General features: G+C 37.6%; 1 protein-coding gene across 2 annotated transcripts in view; it reads right to left on the bottom strand.

The window, feature by feature from the left end:
• The window catches only part of fars2 (phenylalanyl-tRNA synthetase 2, mitochondrial), a 225,730-nt gene that overhangs the window by 142,145 nt on the left and 65,232 nt on the right, over positions 1-18,353 (bottom strand). Inside the window, exons 2-3 of one of the 2 annotated variants that reach the window (XM_041245345.1) lie at positions 11,370-11,985; positions 8,460-8,634 (exon numbers count right to left, since the gene is read on the bottom strand). In XM_041245345.1, the coding sequence (XP_041101279.1) occupies positions 8,460-8,634; positions 11,370-11,966 (772 nt within the window). In that variant the 5' untranslated portion in view covers positions 11,967-11,985. The remainder of the gene's footprint in view (positions 1-8,459; positions 8,635-11,369; positions 11,986-18,353) is intronic. The other variant, XM_041245347.1, reaches the window with a different exon arrangement.

The raw sequence follows: 18,353 nt of genomic DNA, 5'->3' as shown, positions 1-18,353 counted from the left end.
ACCCTGTTTCTGTATTTAGTTTTAGTTGCAGTCATTGCTGAAAATCCACTTTCACACAGGTAAGTAGAATGAAATTGGAGTAAGGTTTTGACTGCCTGTTCACTGAGTTATTGGTATTCTGTATGTACTTTGATCCAGAAAACAGGTAGAGTAAGTTTTTGAAATTGTAACTTCAGACCCTCATCACTTGACAATTCCAGAAGCTGTCCTCCAACAATGGCAACAAGGATGTCTCTGGTGTCTAGAGATGGGATGAAATAATTTCACGCACTAGAGTGAGATCGACTTCTCTGTCATCAATAGCCATGAATGCAAAAGATGGGAACATGTCAAAACAATAGCGCTCGACTCTTTCTTTCCAGACTTTGAGCTTGATACACTGGATACACTTCCTTGCATAGAGATTCAGGTGATTGAAGTGATCCAATATATCTGCCAGATATGCAAGCTTGGCTAGCCATTGTAAATCCTGAAAGTATTCTGCCAAAGGAGACTTCTTCTAAGAGAGAAAGGCTTCAAGTTCACGTCGCATTTCATACACTCGATTTAATACTTTACCACACGACAACCACCTCACTTCAGCGTGTAAAAGTAAGTGCTGGTGGTCAGCCTCCATTTCTTCACACATTGCAGCAAAGATGCGAGAATGTAGTGCATTTGCTTTCACAAAATTCACAGTTTTAACTACTATACCGAGGACATCGTTAAGTTCTGGAGATAATTTTTTGGCTGCCAATACCTCTGTATGAATGAAGCAATGTGGTATTTGAGCACCCGGTGCAACTAACTTCACTCTTGACGCTACACCTGAATGTCTGCCTGTTTCATGAGGCTGCTCCGTCAGTGCAAATTCCAATGCAGCGATCCCACCGGAGTCCATGTCCTGTCACATACTCGTTTAGAACTCGAAAAATTTCAGCATCAGTTGTATTTTGTGGCAGCTCTTCACAGCAAAGTACATCTTCGTGAAATTTATGAGTAACTCTAAGTGGGTTAGAGAATGTCTTTGAATTAGCTTTGCCAGTCAGGAAACCTTTAAAATGTTTAGATGAGTATACATAGTTTTCCTAAAACTTTCTAAATACAAGATTGACACTAACATTTTGTTCATAAATTTCTTAAACTAACAATACAAAACACTATACACACTGTGATGATTGTTGTATCTCAAATTGTATTTTGATAACTGTCAGTATGACATTAAGGATTGAAAATTTTTGTCATGCCAATTTTAAAAGACTGGAAATTGAATGATTTCTGGTTCTTGATTTTTCCATCCATTTAAGATCTACTTCTTTGAGGAATCATCTATATATCTGGAAGCTACAGAAGATGCCTTGTTGGAGAAAACCTTCTTCAACTTAAGAACTTCGATCTGCCTTGGAACTAAACTTTGAATTGACTGCAACCAAAAGCGAGTATCTTTGAAGAGGATTAACTGCAAATGACTTTCTATGTGGGATTTTAAAATAAACTTCACACATTGTTCCTGGAAATCTAACAATTTGCAACGAAACTCCAGGACTCAACTCAAGTTTTGCACATTAATGGACTCTTTTTACAACTGGACTTGCAAAACTTTGAAACATTCCTGCTCTTAAAACCTTTCTTCAAGCTCCACAAGGGTAAATATATAATTCTTAATCTATCAAGAGTTGCCTATAGCTATTAGATTTAGAATATCTATTATGTGTTGTCTTTGCTTATCCATGTGTGCTATATAATAAAACTAGTTAAAAATCATTATTTCTTAAATTGTCTGTGTTTTTTTTTTTGTTTGAAACAAGGTGCACTTTTACAGAGAGTCAACATTCATGATTTAATCAATTAAAATTAAGCCAGAACTGCGCATTACTATTGGAGTAATGTATTGCTGTAGTTTATAGCATAATTGGCGAACTATAGTGACTAAGTTCTTTAATAGTAATTTGTGAGGAAACCACGTTGTGATATGACCTTAGATCATATTTTTGCATTTATATGTGCTGGTGCTGTAACAGTGTCACATGCACACATGCAGTCTTGGCCATAAAAGCCCCGTAGCTCTTGCAACGTTGCCAAAGAAATCTTGGTAGCCTCAGTCTCCTTCTTGCTTGGTCATCCAGTTTGGAGGGACGGCCTGATCTAGGCAGGGTCTTGGTGGTGCCATACACCTTCCACTTCTTATTAATCGTCTTGACCGTGCTCCAAGAGATATTCAAGGCCTTTGACATTTTTTTTATACCCATCCCTTGATCTGTGCCTTTCAACAACTTTGTCCCGGAGTTCTTTTGAAAGCACCTTGGTGCTCATGGTTGAGTCTTTGCATTGAAATGCACTACCCAGCAGAGGGAACCTACATGAGTTGAAGCAGTATTCCTGAATTTATCCTGAAATCATGTGAATCACTACAATTTAACACAGATGGAGGCCACTTAACTTGGTGTGTGATTTTGAAGGCGATTGGTTACACCTGAGCTAATTTAAGATTGCTTGGAAGTTGTGGTGTAGAATGTGTAGATAAATGGAAATTATATATATATATATATATATATATATATATATATATATATATATATATATATATATATACACACACACACACACACACACACACACATATTAATGCATTTTAATTCCAGGCTATAAGGTAACAAAAGGTGAACATTTTGAAAGGGGGTGTAGACTTTCTATAGGTACTGTAGTTTGGCAGGGGTTGGGTTAATTTGTATCTTGTATCTTAATTTGTATCTCTGCCAGCAATCACAGGTGTGGCCATTCTCCAGTGGTAAATGGTGTTAATTGGTGGAGTGGCCACCTGTATAAAAAGCAACTAGAAATCCTTTGTTGGGGAGATCTGTGTGTTGCTGTTTAGTTTGCAAAGTTCGGTGAAGGCTTTGCCCAGCCTAGACATTTTTTGTTGTTTTGTTTGTGTCTATTATTTTGTTATTTGTGTTTGTTATTAAAAGTAAGGGCCGCATCCAGTAAAAGGCGCTCCGAGTAGAGTGCAGGAGGCACCTTATAGCCTGGAGATCGCAGTTTCGAATCCAGGCTATGTCATTGTCGATCATGACCAGGGGTTCCCAGGGGCCGGTGCACAACTGGCTGAGCACTGACGGTGTAGGGAGGGCTTAGGTCGGCAGGGGAATCCACGGTTCACCGTGCACCAGCAACCCCTTTGGCCGATAAATCCTTTGGTTGGGGAAGTAGTTGAGTGTTTTTTTGATCTGTGTGTTGCTGTATAGTTTGCAAAGTTCAGTGAAGGCTCTGTCCAGTCTGGACAGTTTTCTTTGAACTTTTTGTTTTGGCCCTTGTGCCTAATATTTTGTTACTTGTGGTTGTTACTAAAAGTGCGCAACAGCGCTAAACTGCAGCTCCAAGCCTCTGAGTCTCATTACTGATGTTATCCTGCTACCAGATCGTTACAATGGTTTCCTCTACAATAATCTAAACATATACTTTAGAAAACTATTTTCCTGTATCTCATATGGTGGGTCCACTCAAGAATTTGACCAATATGCAGATTTATTTTTTTTTTTTTTTTAATTAAAAGGAACCTGAAATTTCAGTTCCACCTGAAAAATCTGAAGTAATGTCTCTTTCGAGATTACGTACATTTAAATGGGTTTCAGATATAATCAGTTACTTAGGGATTTACTGACATGATTGTTGATACTATTAAATTGATTATTTAATTGGAGACATTACTTGGCATAAGTATTTTATTGTTAGTACAATAAAACCTTCAAATGTCAATTTATTTTTAAAGGAAAAAATGCTTAAAGAAAAAAAAAGAAAATATATTTCCTAAGAGTTGATATGCTACACCAAGAAGATAATATATTGCTGCAGTTTTTAAGTTACGATCATTCAGCTAATATAATTTAAATACAGTTATAGAAGCTACATGAAATTAATTTAATGGAAACTTATTATAAACCCAATGGAACGTTGGACACCGACCCCCAAAACAAATATGCAGCATTTCAGGTCGCAATCTGCCAGTGAATGCCTGCTACTGTAAACAAATTGTAATGCATCAGACCACCACAACTGCATATGTATTTGAAACTGCAGGATTACGAAGTTAAACGAGACCTGCAGACCTTGAGGAAATAAGATAAAACAGTTTTAGGATGTTCTTGCTTCTTCATCATGGTGTTTTGCTAAGTGATTGCTTACTACTGTACAACAAATGGTGCAGATGTGACTCCCATCTCTAATAACCAGGGCTGGAATTTCATTTTTGTGTGCTGGGAGGATTTCCCCCTATGCTGCAGCCAATGGGGGGATTGGGGGGGTTGCATGCAGCAGAAAAAGGTGCTTTTCTTTTTAACCAGCGCTCTATTACTTTTTGTTTAATTACAGTTTGATTAATAAATGATCAACACACAAAACTCGCAATGGAGAGCCTGAGTACAGTTTTTTGTTACTATTCTATTGTGCCTTATTACTTGTTTTTCTCAATCATTTTCGCTAAAAGCAGTGCCGAGAAAGTTTCTGAACCCCTTAGGATTTTTACATATTTAAAGTAAAATGTTATTAGATCTTAATCTAAGTCCTAATAATAAAAGATAACCTGATTAAACAAATGACACAAAAACATGATATTTATCATTTCAACATTTATTTATCCACAAATGATTCAACATTCAATATCCAATATCCATGTGTGAAAAAGTATGTGAACCTTAGATTCAGTAACTGATAGCACCCCCTTGAGCAGCAATGACTTCAAATAAGCATTTCCTGGATCTGTTGGTCAGTCTCTCACATCAGTTTTGAGGAATTTTGGCCTATTCCTCCTTACAGAACTGCTTCAACTCAGTAACATTTGAGGGCTTCCTTGCAGGGACAGCTCGCTTCAGGTCCTGCCACAACATTTCGAAGAGGTTTAGGTCCGGACTTTGACTAAGCCATTCTAAAATGTGGAATTTCTTCTTCTGCAACAATTATTTTGTAGATCTGTTTGTATGTTTAGGATCATTGCATGACCCACTTTCGGTTCAGCTTCAGCTCACGGACGGATGGCCTAACATTCTCCTCTAGAATCTTCTGATACAATGCAGAATTCATGGTTGTATCAATGATGGCAAGGCATCCAGGTCCTGAGGCAGCAAAGCAGCCCGAAACCATCACACTCCCACCACCATGCTTGATGGTTGGGATGAGGTTCTTCTGTTCGAATGCAGTGTTTGGTTTTCACCAAACATAACATTTCTCATTGAGGCCAAAAAGTTCTACCTTTGGCTCATCTGTCCAGAGAACATTGTTCCAGAAGTCTTGTGAATCATCTATGTGCTCTTTGGTGAACTTCAGACAGGCAGCAATGTTCTTTTTAGAGAGCAGTGGTTTCCTCCTGGCTATCCTTCCATGAACACCATTCTTGTTCAATCTTTTTCTTATAGTTGAGTCACGAACACTCACAACAGCCAAGTGAGAGTGGTCTGCAGATCCTTGGATGTTACTCTGGGGTTCTTTGTGACTTCCTTGATGATTTTCTGGTTTGTTCTTAGATTTTGGTAGGACGACTGCTCCTGGGTAGAGTGGCTGTGGTCTTGAACTTTCTCCATTTGTACACTATCTGTCTGACAGTGGATTGGTGGAGCCCCAAATCCTTAGAAATGGTTTTGTAACCCTTTCTAGACTGATGAGCATCAATAACTGTTTTTCTGAGGGCCTCAGAGATTTCTTTTGATCGTGGCATAGTGGAAGAACATACAATAAAATTTATCATTTTTTAAAAAAATATAAAAAAGTTTGTTTTTCTATCTATTATTGTGACTGTTTTAAAGCGGGATAACACATTCCAGGTTCTTGTGGGTTGTGTTGCATTAACATATGGCTTTGTTGGTATGAAGGCACTGACTCAACTTCGCTTTGTTCCTTCAACCCAACCACAGCCGTATGTTAATGCAACACAACCCAACCATAGCCGTGTGTTAATGCAACACAACCCAACCACAGCCGTGTGTTAACGCAACACAACCCATGCCCTGTCGTGTGTTATCTTTTACATAACCCATTAAATTATTGGCACATTTCAGAACCCTTTTGAGAAGCTGAGTCTTACAGCAACTGCTTATTGAGGCACCAATACTGATTTAAAGGTTGGGAATGGAAAACTATTCTATAAAAGTGTTAACAGAAAATCGAGCCTGGTCATAATGGTCATAACAGCAAGCCTGCATGTAATTACTACATACAGTACTGTTGTACTGAGCTTGAAGATATTTATTTTTAAAATAACTGACAGTGTAAACAGAATGTTCTTGAAATAAAATCATTTATTTCCTCTTTTTGTTTTTGTTGCATTGCTTTTGGTGTCAAATTTGCCTGGAGAGTTTCTTTACCCCCTGAAAATATTAAGTCTTTATCTCAAAGTTTATGAGCTTCAGGTTACAATAATTGAAGCATCCTCTATGGCAGGGTGCTGGGAAAGCTTAATAAAACCATGTCCAGGTGTGATTTTGTATGCTGGGGTTATAGTGATGTCAGGACAGATGCCACTTTACTGTTCATTCTCTCATGTTGTTTTCATTTCATCATTATTACTAAACGAATAATTCAACCAATTCCAGGTTTTAATATGAGCATGATTATCCACAATGTATAGGTAACAAGCTCAGGTATGTCTTATTAAACTCATGGTAAAACCAGAAATGGATCAAGCTGCTATGTAATGAGAGTGCTATTTGTGTCCCTGGTATAGCAGATTTTTGTAAAAAGCCAACTGTAATGTTAACCATAACATGAATTTATCATTTATAATGGATGAAAAGAAAAAAAGAAAAATGTGGTTCAGTTAAGTGCCCAGACTAATTACATATTTTATTTTACTCCCTTTTAAAACATAAGATTCTCAGTCTATTGCCTAATATTTGAAAGAACGGTTGTGTACATTGACAGTCCAAGTACTCGACAACGGACTTATTACAGGCACCCTGCCAAACATCTTGAAAAAGTGGTGTGAGTGGATCATCATCTGCCAACAACTGCTTTCTCCCCCCACTTTTGCCTACCCTGTGATTTTACTTTCCCCCTTACGTCTTTCTAAACCAATGCTTTATTTACTCTTTTCTGACATTTGATTTTATTTGTTCATGACATTACCTTTTGCCTACCTGCTCTTGATTTACGGTGTACAAAAATCAGTAAATCTCTTTTATTTAACTTTAGAAGCATCTGACTTTAATATTCCTCTGGTCTTATGTTAAATGGGGAGATCAACAAAAACAATGACTTTGAAAAAGATAAAGCCGAGCAGTCATTGAATCAGACAGTGCAGATGACAAAACTTAATAACTGTTACTTTATGTGCCTGCAAAAAATGTATTTCAAAAGCTAAACTATGTTTTTGTTAAAGTCCTTGAAACCCAAACCAGCAAGATACTGTATAAAAAACTGTGTGAAAATAAACAAACCAGTAACTGATGTGGAACATAAAATAAATAAATTATTCACTTGCATGTGAATTTATGAGTGTGTCTTAAAGATGAGATTTATCATGAAAAAGAAGATCCCTATGACCTACAGAACATCCACCATGATTACATATAAAAACGTAACTATGAACAAACAAAAGGACCGGTTCCTGCACAGTATGTTACTCACAAAAAACGTTTCTCATATTAGAATTATTCATAGTATTAGTCACTTGCCACTACTGACAAGTGTAGAGTAACTATAGTACAGTAGTCTCCAGAGCTAAAAGGAGAAGCCACCAGACACAATATGAATCAATAAATAAATAAATACATATGTATTACTGTGACAGAAAGACAATGACTCTTAGTGGTAAATCTCCCTCCCGACCTGTGAGGGTGCTAAGTAACGGGAACAGAGTATCCTGGACTGTTTGGCCTGATACTTCATTCCTAGGGTTCCCGCAGATTGGAGGAGCAGCTGCAATCGTTTACCAAGGGGTCATGAGTGACGGTATAAGTAGGGGACGAAGCAAATCTGCTCCTTCAGTTATAGTTACAGAATGACCCAGAAGGACCAGTGTTTTGAAATATATCGCAAATGTTTTGTTTGTTTTGTCTTGTTTGACAATACTGTTTGCTATTGTTTAGGCGGCTAACATGATCTGGAGCTATCGCCAAAGGTCAGCACCAACCCGGACAACATCACTGCACTTATAAACTTCATTTTGAAGTTACAGCCATTGTTTGGGATGCATGCTACTGACATACTTTTTTTTTTTTTTTTAAATGTTAGACAACATTCTTTCACTTTTAATTACCTGAAAATGCTCAAATATACTGTGCATCTTTAATAAAGGAGTAATTCCCTAAAATAACAGGTACTACACTTAAATACTGTGTACTGTGTAACTCCTACTTAACAGCAGTACAACTTCAAAGGACAGTTACAGCTGTTGTTATAATGTAAACATAGAAAAGATTCTCTCTGCGCACAACTGAGTTTATTTATTTCTTCACAACAGTAATGAAAATAAAATGACTACCTGTACCTACCTCCTCCAAAGAGGTGAGTCATGAGTTTGCTAAGAGTCTGCTTCAGATTAAACTCCACTAGTTTCACTGCCTCCAGGGTGTGAGTTTCTTGCTTTTGTGGAGTGCGGGGACTCTTCTCAAAGAGCAGCAGGTCCTCTCCGTTTGTCACGTTCGCAAACAGCTGCAGGGAAAGACACTGTAACTTCATATAATAACCACCCAAGTGTAGTGAATCTTGAAACTGACATTCCTCAGCACAAGTATTTTATCATAAAGTGGCACAGCAGCGTAGGTCAGAACTTTTCCTAATCTAATTTACTAATCTAATGGCTTTAGAATGGAAAAGGCACGGTGGAAGATAAATGTCACTGACATGCTTGTTAATGTTATAATTTCTGAAATCATGAATTGGCCATACTGTATTTATCACTTAGATAAATTAAACTATAACACTAATTAAGTGAATGTACATATTGGCACTCATTTATCAACACAAATGTTAAACCCTGGTACTGTACTGTATATTAAAAATATTATCAGTGCTCTAATTTCAGTTGTCCAAAAACACTATTAAATTTATTTTCCCAGTAAATTTACAGTATAATTGTAAATCTCGAAAAACTACTCACTTCTAAATCTTTTGTAGTCATTTTTGTACTACTTTAGTATAAATACATGTTAATTTGGATTCATATGTTGTTTTTTTCTGACTTCCTGTGAATGAAAAGACACAAATTCGCCCATTTTCTCATTGGAAATAATGATATTTTTAAATTTACCTGTCCTGGTCACAAAAGCAAAGTTTGTGGGGAATAATAGCCATTTTCTATACTTTTGAGGCATAAGCAATTAGGAAATAACACTTACTACCCAGGAACAAAAAAAAAAAAAAATCTGTTACACGGTGTTATACACCATTAGAGCTAATACTGTCAGCATCATCTACATTCACATACAAATCCGATATATGGATGGATGTGCATAAATTCAGACAGACAGACATTGCCTTAAAAGTGCCTGATTTTGATAATCTGAACAATTTATGATAATGATAATGTATGTCCTAACCAAGGTTGATCATAATTAGATAAGCAGTTTTCAAGATGTACAAACTTATATCTGTTGCCTGGGATATACTCTCCCAGAGAGGAATAAAATCTGAATTGGCCTTAAAATAGTTTTACCTTGATGCTATTCAGCAAGCCGTATGTTTGTTTGTTTGTCATTTAATGTCATTTAAATTACCTTAAAACACTGGCTAGTGCTTTCCTACTGCAGCTGACCTTGCAACAATATGCTTCCTCCTAACTGCTGACTGTCACATCAAGCTGAGCTTTTAATGTAGGATGTTATGTCAGTGAAGCTATCTAATACTTTCTGCAGACCAGTCTTAAGCCATCTCCCAAATTGTCAAACCGTCTCTGAATGAAGCCCTCAGATTCTTTATGGCATGCAAAGGAGCATTTGCAAATTGCTTGTGCTTTTTTTTTTGTTGTTGTTGTTTTTTTTTTTTTTTTTTTTTTTATACTATTCAGTCAAAAGCATTCAGCAAATTACACTGTCAGATCCCCAGTCCCTTCTGACACTGAATCCCTGGAATAGGCCTTTAGTCCTGGTGAACATGCATAACAGTGGAAACATTAATTTCACGACAGTCTCCAGGGATGCATTTATACTTAAAGTACTGGCTGTTGGTTTTCTTATACTTACTGTAAAACATGTACATTCATGCCAGGAAATTCACAATGCAGTGTTATGTAGTGGACTGTAAATTGTTCACAAAACAATCTTACTAACTCAGCGCATCCTACACATTGTGATATGATTAATTACAGTAATTCGAATTTTAGTCTGATCAATCACAAGATGCCTTTTTAGTTATCTGAAGTTCTAATTGTGATTTAAGTTGCCAACTGGTGATAACAAAAAAGTGTTAATGTAATGCATGCTCTTTCCTTGAGTAGCAAAATAAAAAGTGAATATTTAAAAGCCAGTGTTACAAGAATACACAGGATTTAACAGTGGAATGGGTAGCTCGGACTGTACAGTATACTTCATTGTGAAACTTCACTGCTTTATTTCACTGGGAGTAAGAGACAGGATTGCCATCCTCCAGCTATTAATATTACTTGTGATGTCTCTCAAGAAAGTGCGGCTCAGCTGCCTTCTATATTAAAGCACTTCTAAAGGCTTAATTCAGCAAAGGTGAGTAAAACTTTATTAAGGCAAGGGAGAAAACTAACTCTGAAGGAAATAAAATATTCTTGCAAGAATACTGTACCACAGTATATAAAAACAGTGGAAGATGTACGTAAATCTTGGCTAAGATGTACGTATGTCCAACAATTATTTTTTCCCAGTTTTTAAATGTAGCACATATTAAGCCAACTTCTGGAATAACAAGTATGTAACTCTGGTGCCTTACTGTCTGTGCAGCTTTATTAAATGTAAAATATAATTCTATACAACTGTGATACAACTTGTATGCAAACACTTTCCTACATATTGCTTAAATTGCTGAGATAGAGTGCTGTTTCAGAATAATGAGAATTGTTCCAGATACGACTACATTTATATTTCTCTTTATAGTTCTATTCCAGTACCTGTTGTTTTTGTGGTACTGTAGATTTTGTTGATCACACCAATTTCCTCTGAATGACACATCAAGCTCTCATTACACCCAATCTTCAGGCCAAATTAAAAAAGAAATCTGCAATTATCTTAGACATTCCAAATACCCTTGATGTGTGCTGCACTGTTAGTTGAAAAAGAAAAAAAGTTTGTTTCGGTGAAGCATTTGAGCCGATGTCAAATTAAAGTTTAACTAAGCAACTAGCCCTAAGTTAACAGTCCCTTCTGTTTAGTAACATGTGACAGATTCTTCACACTTGAATTACTGTACTTGTAAACAAGTAAAATAGTCAATCTTACCTCGTGAATTGAGAACAGACGCACACCCTCCATCTGGTGGAAGACAGGGTAGTGGCTGCTGTCGATTTCGTCCCGCCTGTAGACATCACCAGCAACCAGGAAGGCATCAAGGCCGGAGCACACCAAATCTCGCTGGTGGGCAGAGGTGTGTGCCCTCAGCATGTGGTTGCAAGTTAAGTAATAGTTGTCTCCTTTCTTTCTGCTGGCATGGTCAGATGGGATCAACAAGCTATCGAAGTTCTGCTCAACGGTTACCACAGGACACATGTTGTCGTAGACTGAGAACAATGGGTTCCCAAAGCGGCCTATGTATTGCTTATAGAAATGGTCTTTAATCCGCTCCTTAATCAGCCACAATGGGTGGTATTTCTGGTTGTGCAAGTTCTTCCCCACTTTGGAGAGTATTTTGGGGGTGACGTTGGTGTAGTCATCTTGAGGGTAAAGTTTCCCAAAAAGTTCCACTGATTCTGACAGTCTTGATGTTGATGCCAGGCTTCTGAAGTAGACATGCCTGAAGGTCCTAGGTTTTGTTTGCTGAAGATAAACTGGCATTTTGAAAAATTGGAAGAATGATCTAAGCCCACAGCATAGCGTCATGGCTGTCTCTCCATGTACCCTAAAGAAATGGGAAGTCATTAGAGTAACATCAAGAAAATGTAATAAATCATGTTTCATGGTTCTAATTGTGTTTCTGGCTACCTGCAATCAAGCTGTGGGGAAGCCATTAGCTATTGAATGCATTTTTTTGCACATCCTCATGAGGCTGATGCTTTCTATTGTAAACAACACCCATTTTAGAAATTGCTATGGATAGACAACTTTCTCTGAAAATGATAAGCACAGCCAACCTCTGCTGACTTTTACCAATAAAAGCTGTTAAAGTCATTTGACTGCAAAAGCCAATAACCAGGATGCCATTTTTCAGTTTACATTTGACAGGAAACATATTTAAGTTATATGGGAACATAACTGTTTCCCCACCCTTGGTGCTAAGTCTCAAGTCTAAATGCCAGTATCATTATTGGAAGAGAGTTGTCTCCAACCAAAACTGGGTGCAGGGTAATTGTTTACAGAGGGGTTAAATAATACTCTTCATTCAGGTGTTTTACAAATATATTAAAAGCATCCAGTTACAGGAATAATTGTAAAAATATATATTATTGATAAAAGATTATTAATTATTAATTAGAATTAAAGCCAATTAATAAAACCTAACAAATACACAAACAACATAAAATACTGTTTGGGAAATAGCCAAAATACTGAGAAAACACTTTCACAAATGACCTTCCCCCAAAAGCTGCCAATTATAAAAACAAGGTAGCACACTACAGTGGCAGGACACCTGAAAGCTGCAGCACGTTGTATCGGAGAAGAAAAAAGTATAAAACTCTCAAAGGGTCATCTTTAAAAGGTTCATCATAATTTGACTGTGTTCAAAATGAATGAAACATGAAAATGGGAAGCAGCCAGAGAAGAAAATATCCTAAAAAGTAAGTAAATGTTTGTGGCTGGGACCAAGCACTAGCTACAAGCATTCTCATAAATCTTCAAGTATACCTTACTTTTTCTCTTTAGAACAGGCTGATTTTGTTATCAGTCATCCGTTCAGTGTATTAAACATTGCACCTGTGTCCTGAGCAGAGCTTCCGTCTTGGATTGTTTAAAAGCATCCCTGAATTGTTAACAAGGGAATCATGTCAAGAAAATTAGGAAGCAGATCCTGGCCCTGGCACTCAAGACTAAAGAGAAAACAAGGAATGTGAAGCACCAAGGAACTGGCACAATATGGTATGAGGGTGGTTTTCTGAATGAATCTTCCAGGTCTGGTAGTGAAGCACTGCTCACATAAAACCTTAATGAACAGAGCTCCAGGTCAATTTATTTCTTCTGGGAGGTGGAGCAGAAGCAGAAGCAGAAGAAGCAACATCAGAAGAAGATGCAGAAGCAGATTCAGAAGCAGAAGCAAAAGAGATGCAGAAACAGAAGTAGAAGATGCAAACGAAGCAACAGCAGAAGTAGATGCAGAAACAGAAGCAACATCAGAAGAAGATGCCGAAGCAGAAGATGCATAAGAAACAGAAGCAGAAGATGCAGATGCAGAAGAAGCAACAGCAGAAACAGATTCAAAAGCAGAAGCAACAGCAGAAGATGCAGAAGTAGAAGCAGAAGATGCAGAAGCAGATTCAGAAGCAGAAGCAGCAACAGCAGAAGAAGATGCAGAAGCAGAAGTAGTTCTGTGACTGAAATATATATATAGGAAGCTCTGCTCAGCTAGGGCATTAGCGTACTATGTTGACTGGACTCGGAATTGGTGTCAGGCAGAACAGCTCTTTATCTACAGTGGGTCGAAGTTCCACAGACAAGTCCTGTCCAAACAGCGGCTGTAGAAGTGATTAGTGGGCGCTGTCAGGATTGCCTATGATCTAGCCAACCTGCCCCCTCCAGGACACTTACTCCAGTGCTAAAGGTAGCTGCATGTGCACACTGAGGTGTGGGTTCTGCCCACACTTTTTTTTAGGTTCTGTGTACTATATGTCATGGGTATACAAAACCTGGGCTTTGGGACCAGTGCTAAGGGTAGCTACCTGGTCTACCCTTTTTAGCACATCTGCCAGTGCTGCAAGTCCTGCACTTGTGACAGCTTGGGTATACTATCCCAATTCGTAATGGAATAACATTTCATACTTGAAAGGGAATGTTAGGTTATGTCATAACCCTAGTTCCCTGAAATAGAAATGCTATCCATTACCTTTCAAGGTCGCTGAATTCACTAAAGAACGGCGGGCTTGAATAGAAATTTGGCGCTGATCCCTCCTGCTCACAGCACCTTATCCCCTCAGGGGCAGGGTCTTCGTGCCCTACACAGAGGGGGCTCATACACAGCTTTGACATACGACTCAGATAATTCAGGCTACACAGAGCAAATCAGTAATGGATAACATATGACACTTGAAAGGGAACTCATGGTTTCTCAATAGGAAAGTAACACACCACAATTTCAGGGTAGAGTACATAGCTGAAGAGAAATAGTAATACAAAATGACCCAGTCAAAGTTTCAATTTTCTCTGTAAAACATGTTATATGCGGTATTCGGGCTCAGAAAAATGAACTTCATATACAGAACTACTACTAAAGAGAGCTATTTTTTGTAATAGGGAAACAGCTTAATCAAACTATTGTTTACATGCTGAATAATGAATTCCCTTTTAACTTCTGCACTGGACTATATAAATATATTTAAATAAAAAAAAACTTTTTCCCACCACCTCTGCCAGAGACAGGTAATCATTATTTTATTAGTCTACTACAAATGGTCAACAGTTTAACATTGTAACCAATGTTATGACAAAAAACATTTATGAAATGCTTTCCATGTTCCCTGTAAAAGTGTTATTAGTTTTCAGGTACTGGCATGTGACTGATTTCTTACTATTTCATTGTTCGTCAGACAGTGTCCTTACTATTGGAAATGCACACACCGGAAACACAAATTATTTTAAAAAGCAATTTCTAATTATACAGAAGTGCTTGAAAATGCATTTTACTACTTGAAAATCCCAACTGCTATTCATATATATTATTTATTCAAATACTTCCAATAGTATTTTTTTTTTTATTATTGTTTGCTCTCAATAGTACTGACCAAAAGAATATATTGAATACAAAAACTGTTACACTTGAGACTGTACAGGAGCAATTTTCAGATATGCACAACATTATTCAACAGAATGATGAAGCAACTCACCAGAACAGAAAAAAGCAAGGTGTTCCTATACACAGAGACTACTGTACATAAATTTACTAGTCACAAAATGTTTCCTCCTCCATTACCTGAAGGTTCATTTTAATTCATTTCAACTATTATTAAAACTGCCTTTCACACACAATTGCATAATGCTACTGTATGCTGACTTAAATTTTGCAGAATAAGCCATTTTTACACACTTTGTATTCAATGTACACTCAAAGTGAGTCTTAGGTATTGTTCTTTATTATTCCTAGAAATCGCTTGGCTTTTCATACTACACATTTTTATATATCTATTTAAAATCCCCATAATGTTACACCCAATACAAATAATGTATTCTCATTTTGTTCAGGTTTACACAAAACCCAGGGCAAAACAATTAAAACATGTAAGCTTACTTTGTACTGTTTGTGTTTTTCAGAGTAATAAACTAAACTGTAACAAGTCTACCTTCTGTTCTGGAAATGTCTGCAAAGCCTACTGAAGCCAGTTACTGGAGAGTAATCAAGTGCTTACTTGCAGTACAGCCCACACTTAAACTCAAGTATTGTGAAAATGTAATTACTCTGACACCATCCCCTTTCTCTGGTTGTCACAATTTCTGTCGTTGACATTTATGTTTGGCTGGAAGGTAATTTAAATTGTGCAGAGCCTAGAGACAATTAGGGCAAGTCTGAGAGCTTGAGACAAGACAGTGGGAATTCTTTAAAGTTCAAGACACTTTTCGCTTATCTGTGCCATTTAATTTTCTGCAGATTAAAAAATGCATACAAAATGGAACCTATGGTAAAAAATACCTCGGCTTTCCAATTCTTCTCTCCATCACTTGCAGAGAAGCTGAATAAAGTAATTAGGTTGCCTCTTGCAGTGTCTGGTTACTTTCAGTCAGCAGTTTGCTCCTTGACCCCAGAGAAAGAAGGCTCGCTAAACAATGATCAATAGGCTGGATAAAACTGTCTAAACCTGTTTGAGTTGGACACTTTGCACTGGGGTTTCAGGGAGTGAGGAGCAGTTATGCAGAAGAGTAACAAAACCCTAAGGGCCCTATTTATCAAGTCTGTTTGCAACGCAAACATGTGTAAAACAGACTGCAGCTGCCCATCAATGGCGTTTGATAACTTGTGATTTACCGACCAGGTTTATATGTGCACAGTAGCTGGTTGCACAGGGAGAAGGAGGAGGAGGAGGAAGAACGTGATAACTAATGTTATCAGTCTCTGACAATCCTTTTAAAAATATTCCTCACACCATTAACCAACATTTTAAAATAAATCGCTCACCACAATTACAAAATGGGTACACTTTATAAATAACCTGAAGATTTTACATAGATATTTCCTAAATACTAAAACAATTAGCTCCTCACATTTAATTACACATCAACCAAAACACCAAAATCAAACAACCAGCTTTTGAATTTAATAGCAATGACTTGCATACTGTGTCTGAAAAAAAATACCGTACCATTATTTATTATACATTGATTGGATAAAATGTACAATTTTATTCCACACAATTGCATAAACTGTGCTAATGCATGCTAATGAAGCATTAAGGCACGGCAGGGAATGGGTTGACATGATATAACCGCACACAATACGAAGCGGAGCGTCTTTAACCTTAGGTGTGCGGTTATATCATGTAAATCCAACCCCTGGAGTATCTTAATGCTATTATAAAATGATTAGAAAATTATTAGCTGATTTACTTTTTAAAATTAACAAAATACATTTAAAAAAAAAAAAAATCCAATAACAGTAGATATCACTACGCACAATAAAAATGTTCCAGTGAAAAGTAAACATTTGTTTAAAAGTGTTTTATTTCAATACATTAACATCAGTTTATTCATCAATATACATATTGATTAAAATGTGTTTTAAGTAATGTATATCAATTCTATTAATATATTACATGCAAATTTACTATTTCATTAAATGAACATACATATTTAAACTTAGTACTTTACTTAAATCAATGTGATAAAACTTTAATTATAGATCAGTGATTTTTTGGATAAATGTTCACTTGAACATTGCCAGATATTGTGCAATTTGAATAAAGCATGCTCTGAATGAACTGCTACAGGTGATTATATATATATATATATATATATATATATATATATATATATATATATATATATATATATATATAGACACACACACACACACCAGGTAGTGGGCAAAAAAATTTAAACACATGTAAAGTCACTTAATAGGGCATTGGGAAACCACGTGCAGCTAGTACGGCCTGTATGCGCCATGGCATAGAGTCTACCAGCCTCTGGAATTCTGCAGGAGGGATGCAGCACCATTCTTCCACGAGAAAGTGAAGGAACTCACGCCTGGTTGATGGAGGTGGAAAACACCGTCTCAGGCGTCATTCCATAATATCCCAGTGGGTTCAGATGTGGTGACTAAGAAGGCCATAACATAAGGATAACATCAGCATCATGCTCATCAAACCACTGGGCGACCACACACGCTCTGTGGATGGGGACATTCTCATCCTGAAAGACACCCCCGGCAGGAAAGAAATGCTGCAACAGGGGGTGAAGATGATCACTCAGTACCATTAAGTAGCGATTAGCATTGACCTTGCCTTCTAAGGGAATGAGTGCACCCAAACCATGCCAGGAAAATGTGCCCCACAACATTACGGAACCACCAGAACCCTTCACTGTTAGAACCAAGCATTCAGGACTGTAGCGTTCTTCAGCTTGGCACCACACATGCACTCGTCCATTTTTCGAGAACATGGTTAAGGATGATTCATCTGACCATATCACATTTCTCCACTGCTCGGTAGTCCATTGCCTGTGCTGTTTGCACCACTGGACTCGCAAACGTGCATCGCCAGGTGTGATGAGCGGTTTGTGCACTGCAACCCGACTATGGTATCCCACTCTGTGGAGTTCTCAGTGGACCGTTTTTGCTGAAACTGGCTGCTCACACACCAGGTTGAAATTTTCAGTCAATTGAACTGCAGTTGCTCGCCTGTTTTGCCTTGCACTACGAATTAATGCATGGATATCATGATTCTGGAGTATGTGCTTCCGCCCACTGTTGCCCTTTGCTGATGATGTCTTTCCCTTGGAGTTCCATGCCGACATCACCTTGGACACCGTTGCTTGTGAAACATCAGCAAGTTTAGCTGCCTTGATCACTGAACCTCCCTCCAAACGCGCCCTAACAATCGCCCCTCTTTCAAAGTCACTGAGGTCTCCTCT

The sequence above is a fragment of the Polyodon spathula genome, chromosome 3, assembly GCF_017654505.1.
Source record: "Polyodon spathula isolate WHYD16114869_AA chromosome 3, ASM1765450v1, whole genome shotgun sequence".
Taxonomy (NCBI): Eukaryota; Metazoa; Chordata; class Actinopteri; order Acipenseriformes; family Polyodontidae; genus Polyodon; species Polyodon spathula.
The sequence above is the reverse complement of the archived record's forward strand: the minus strand, read 5'-3'. Positions and strand labels throughout refer to the sequence as shown.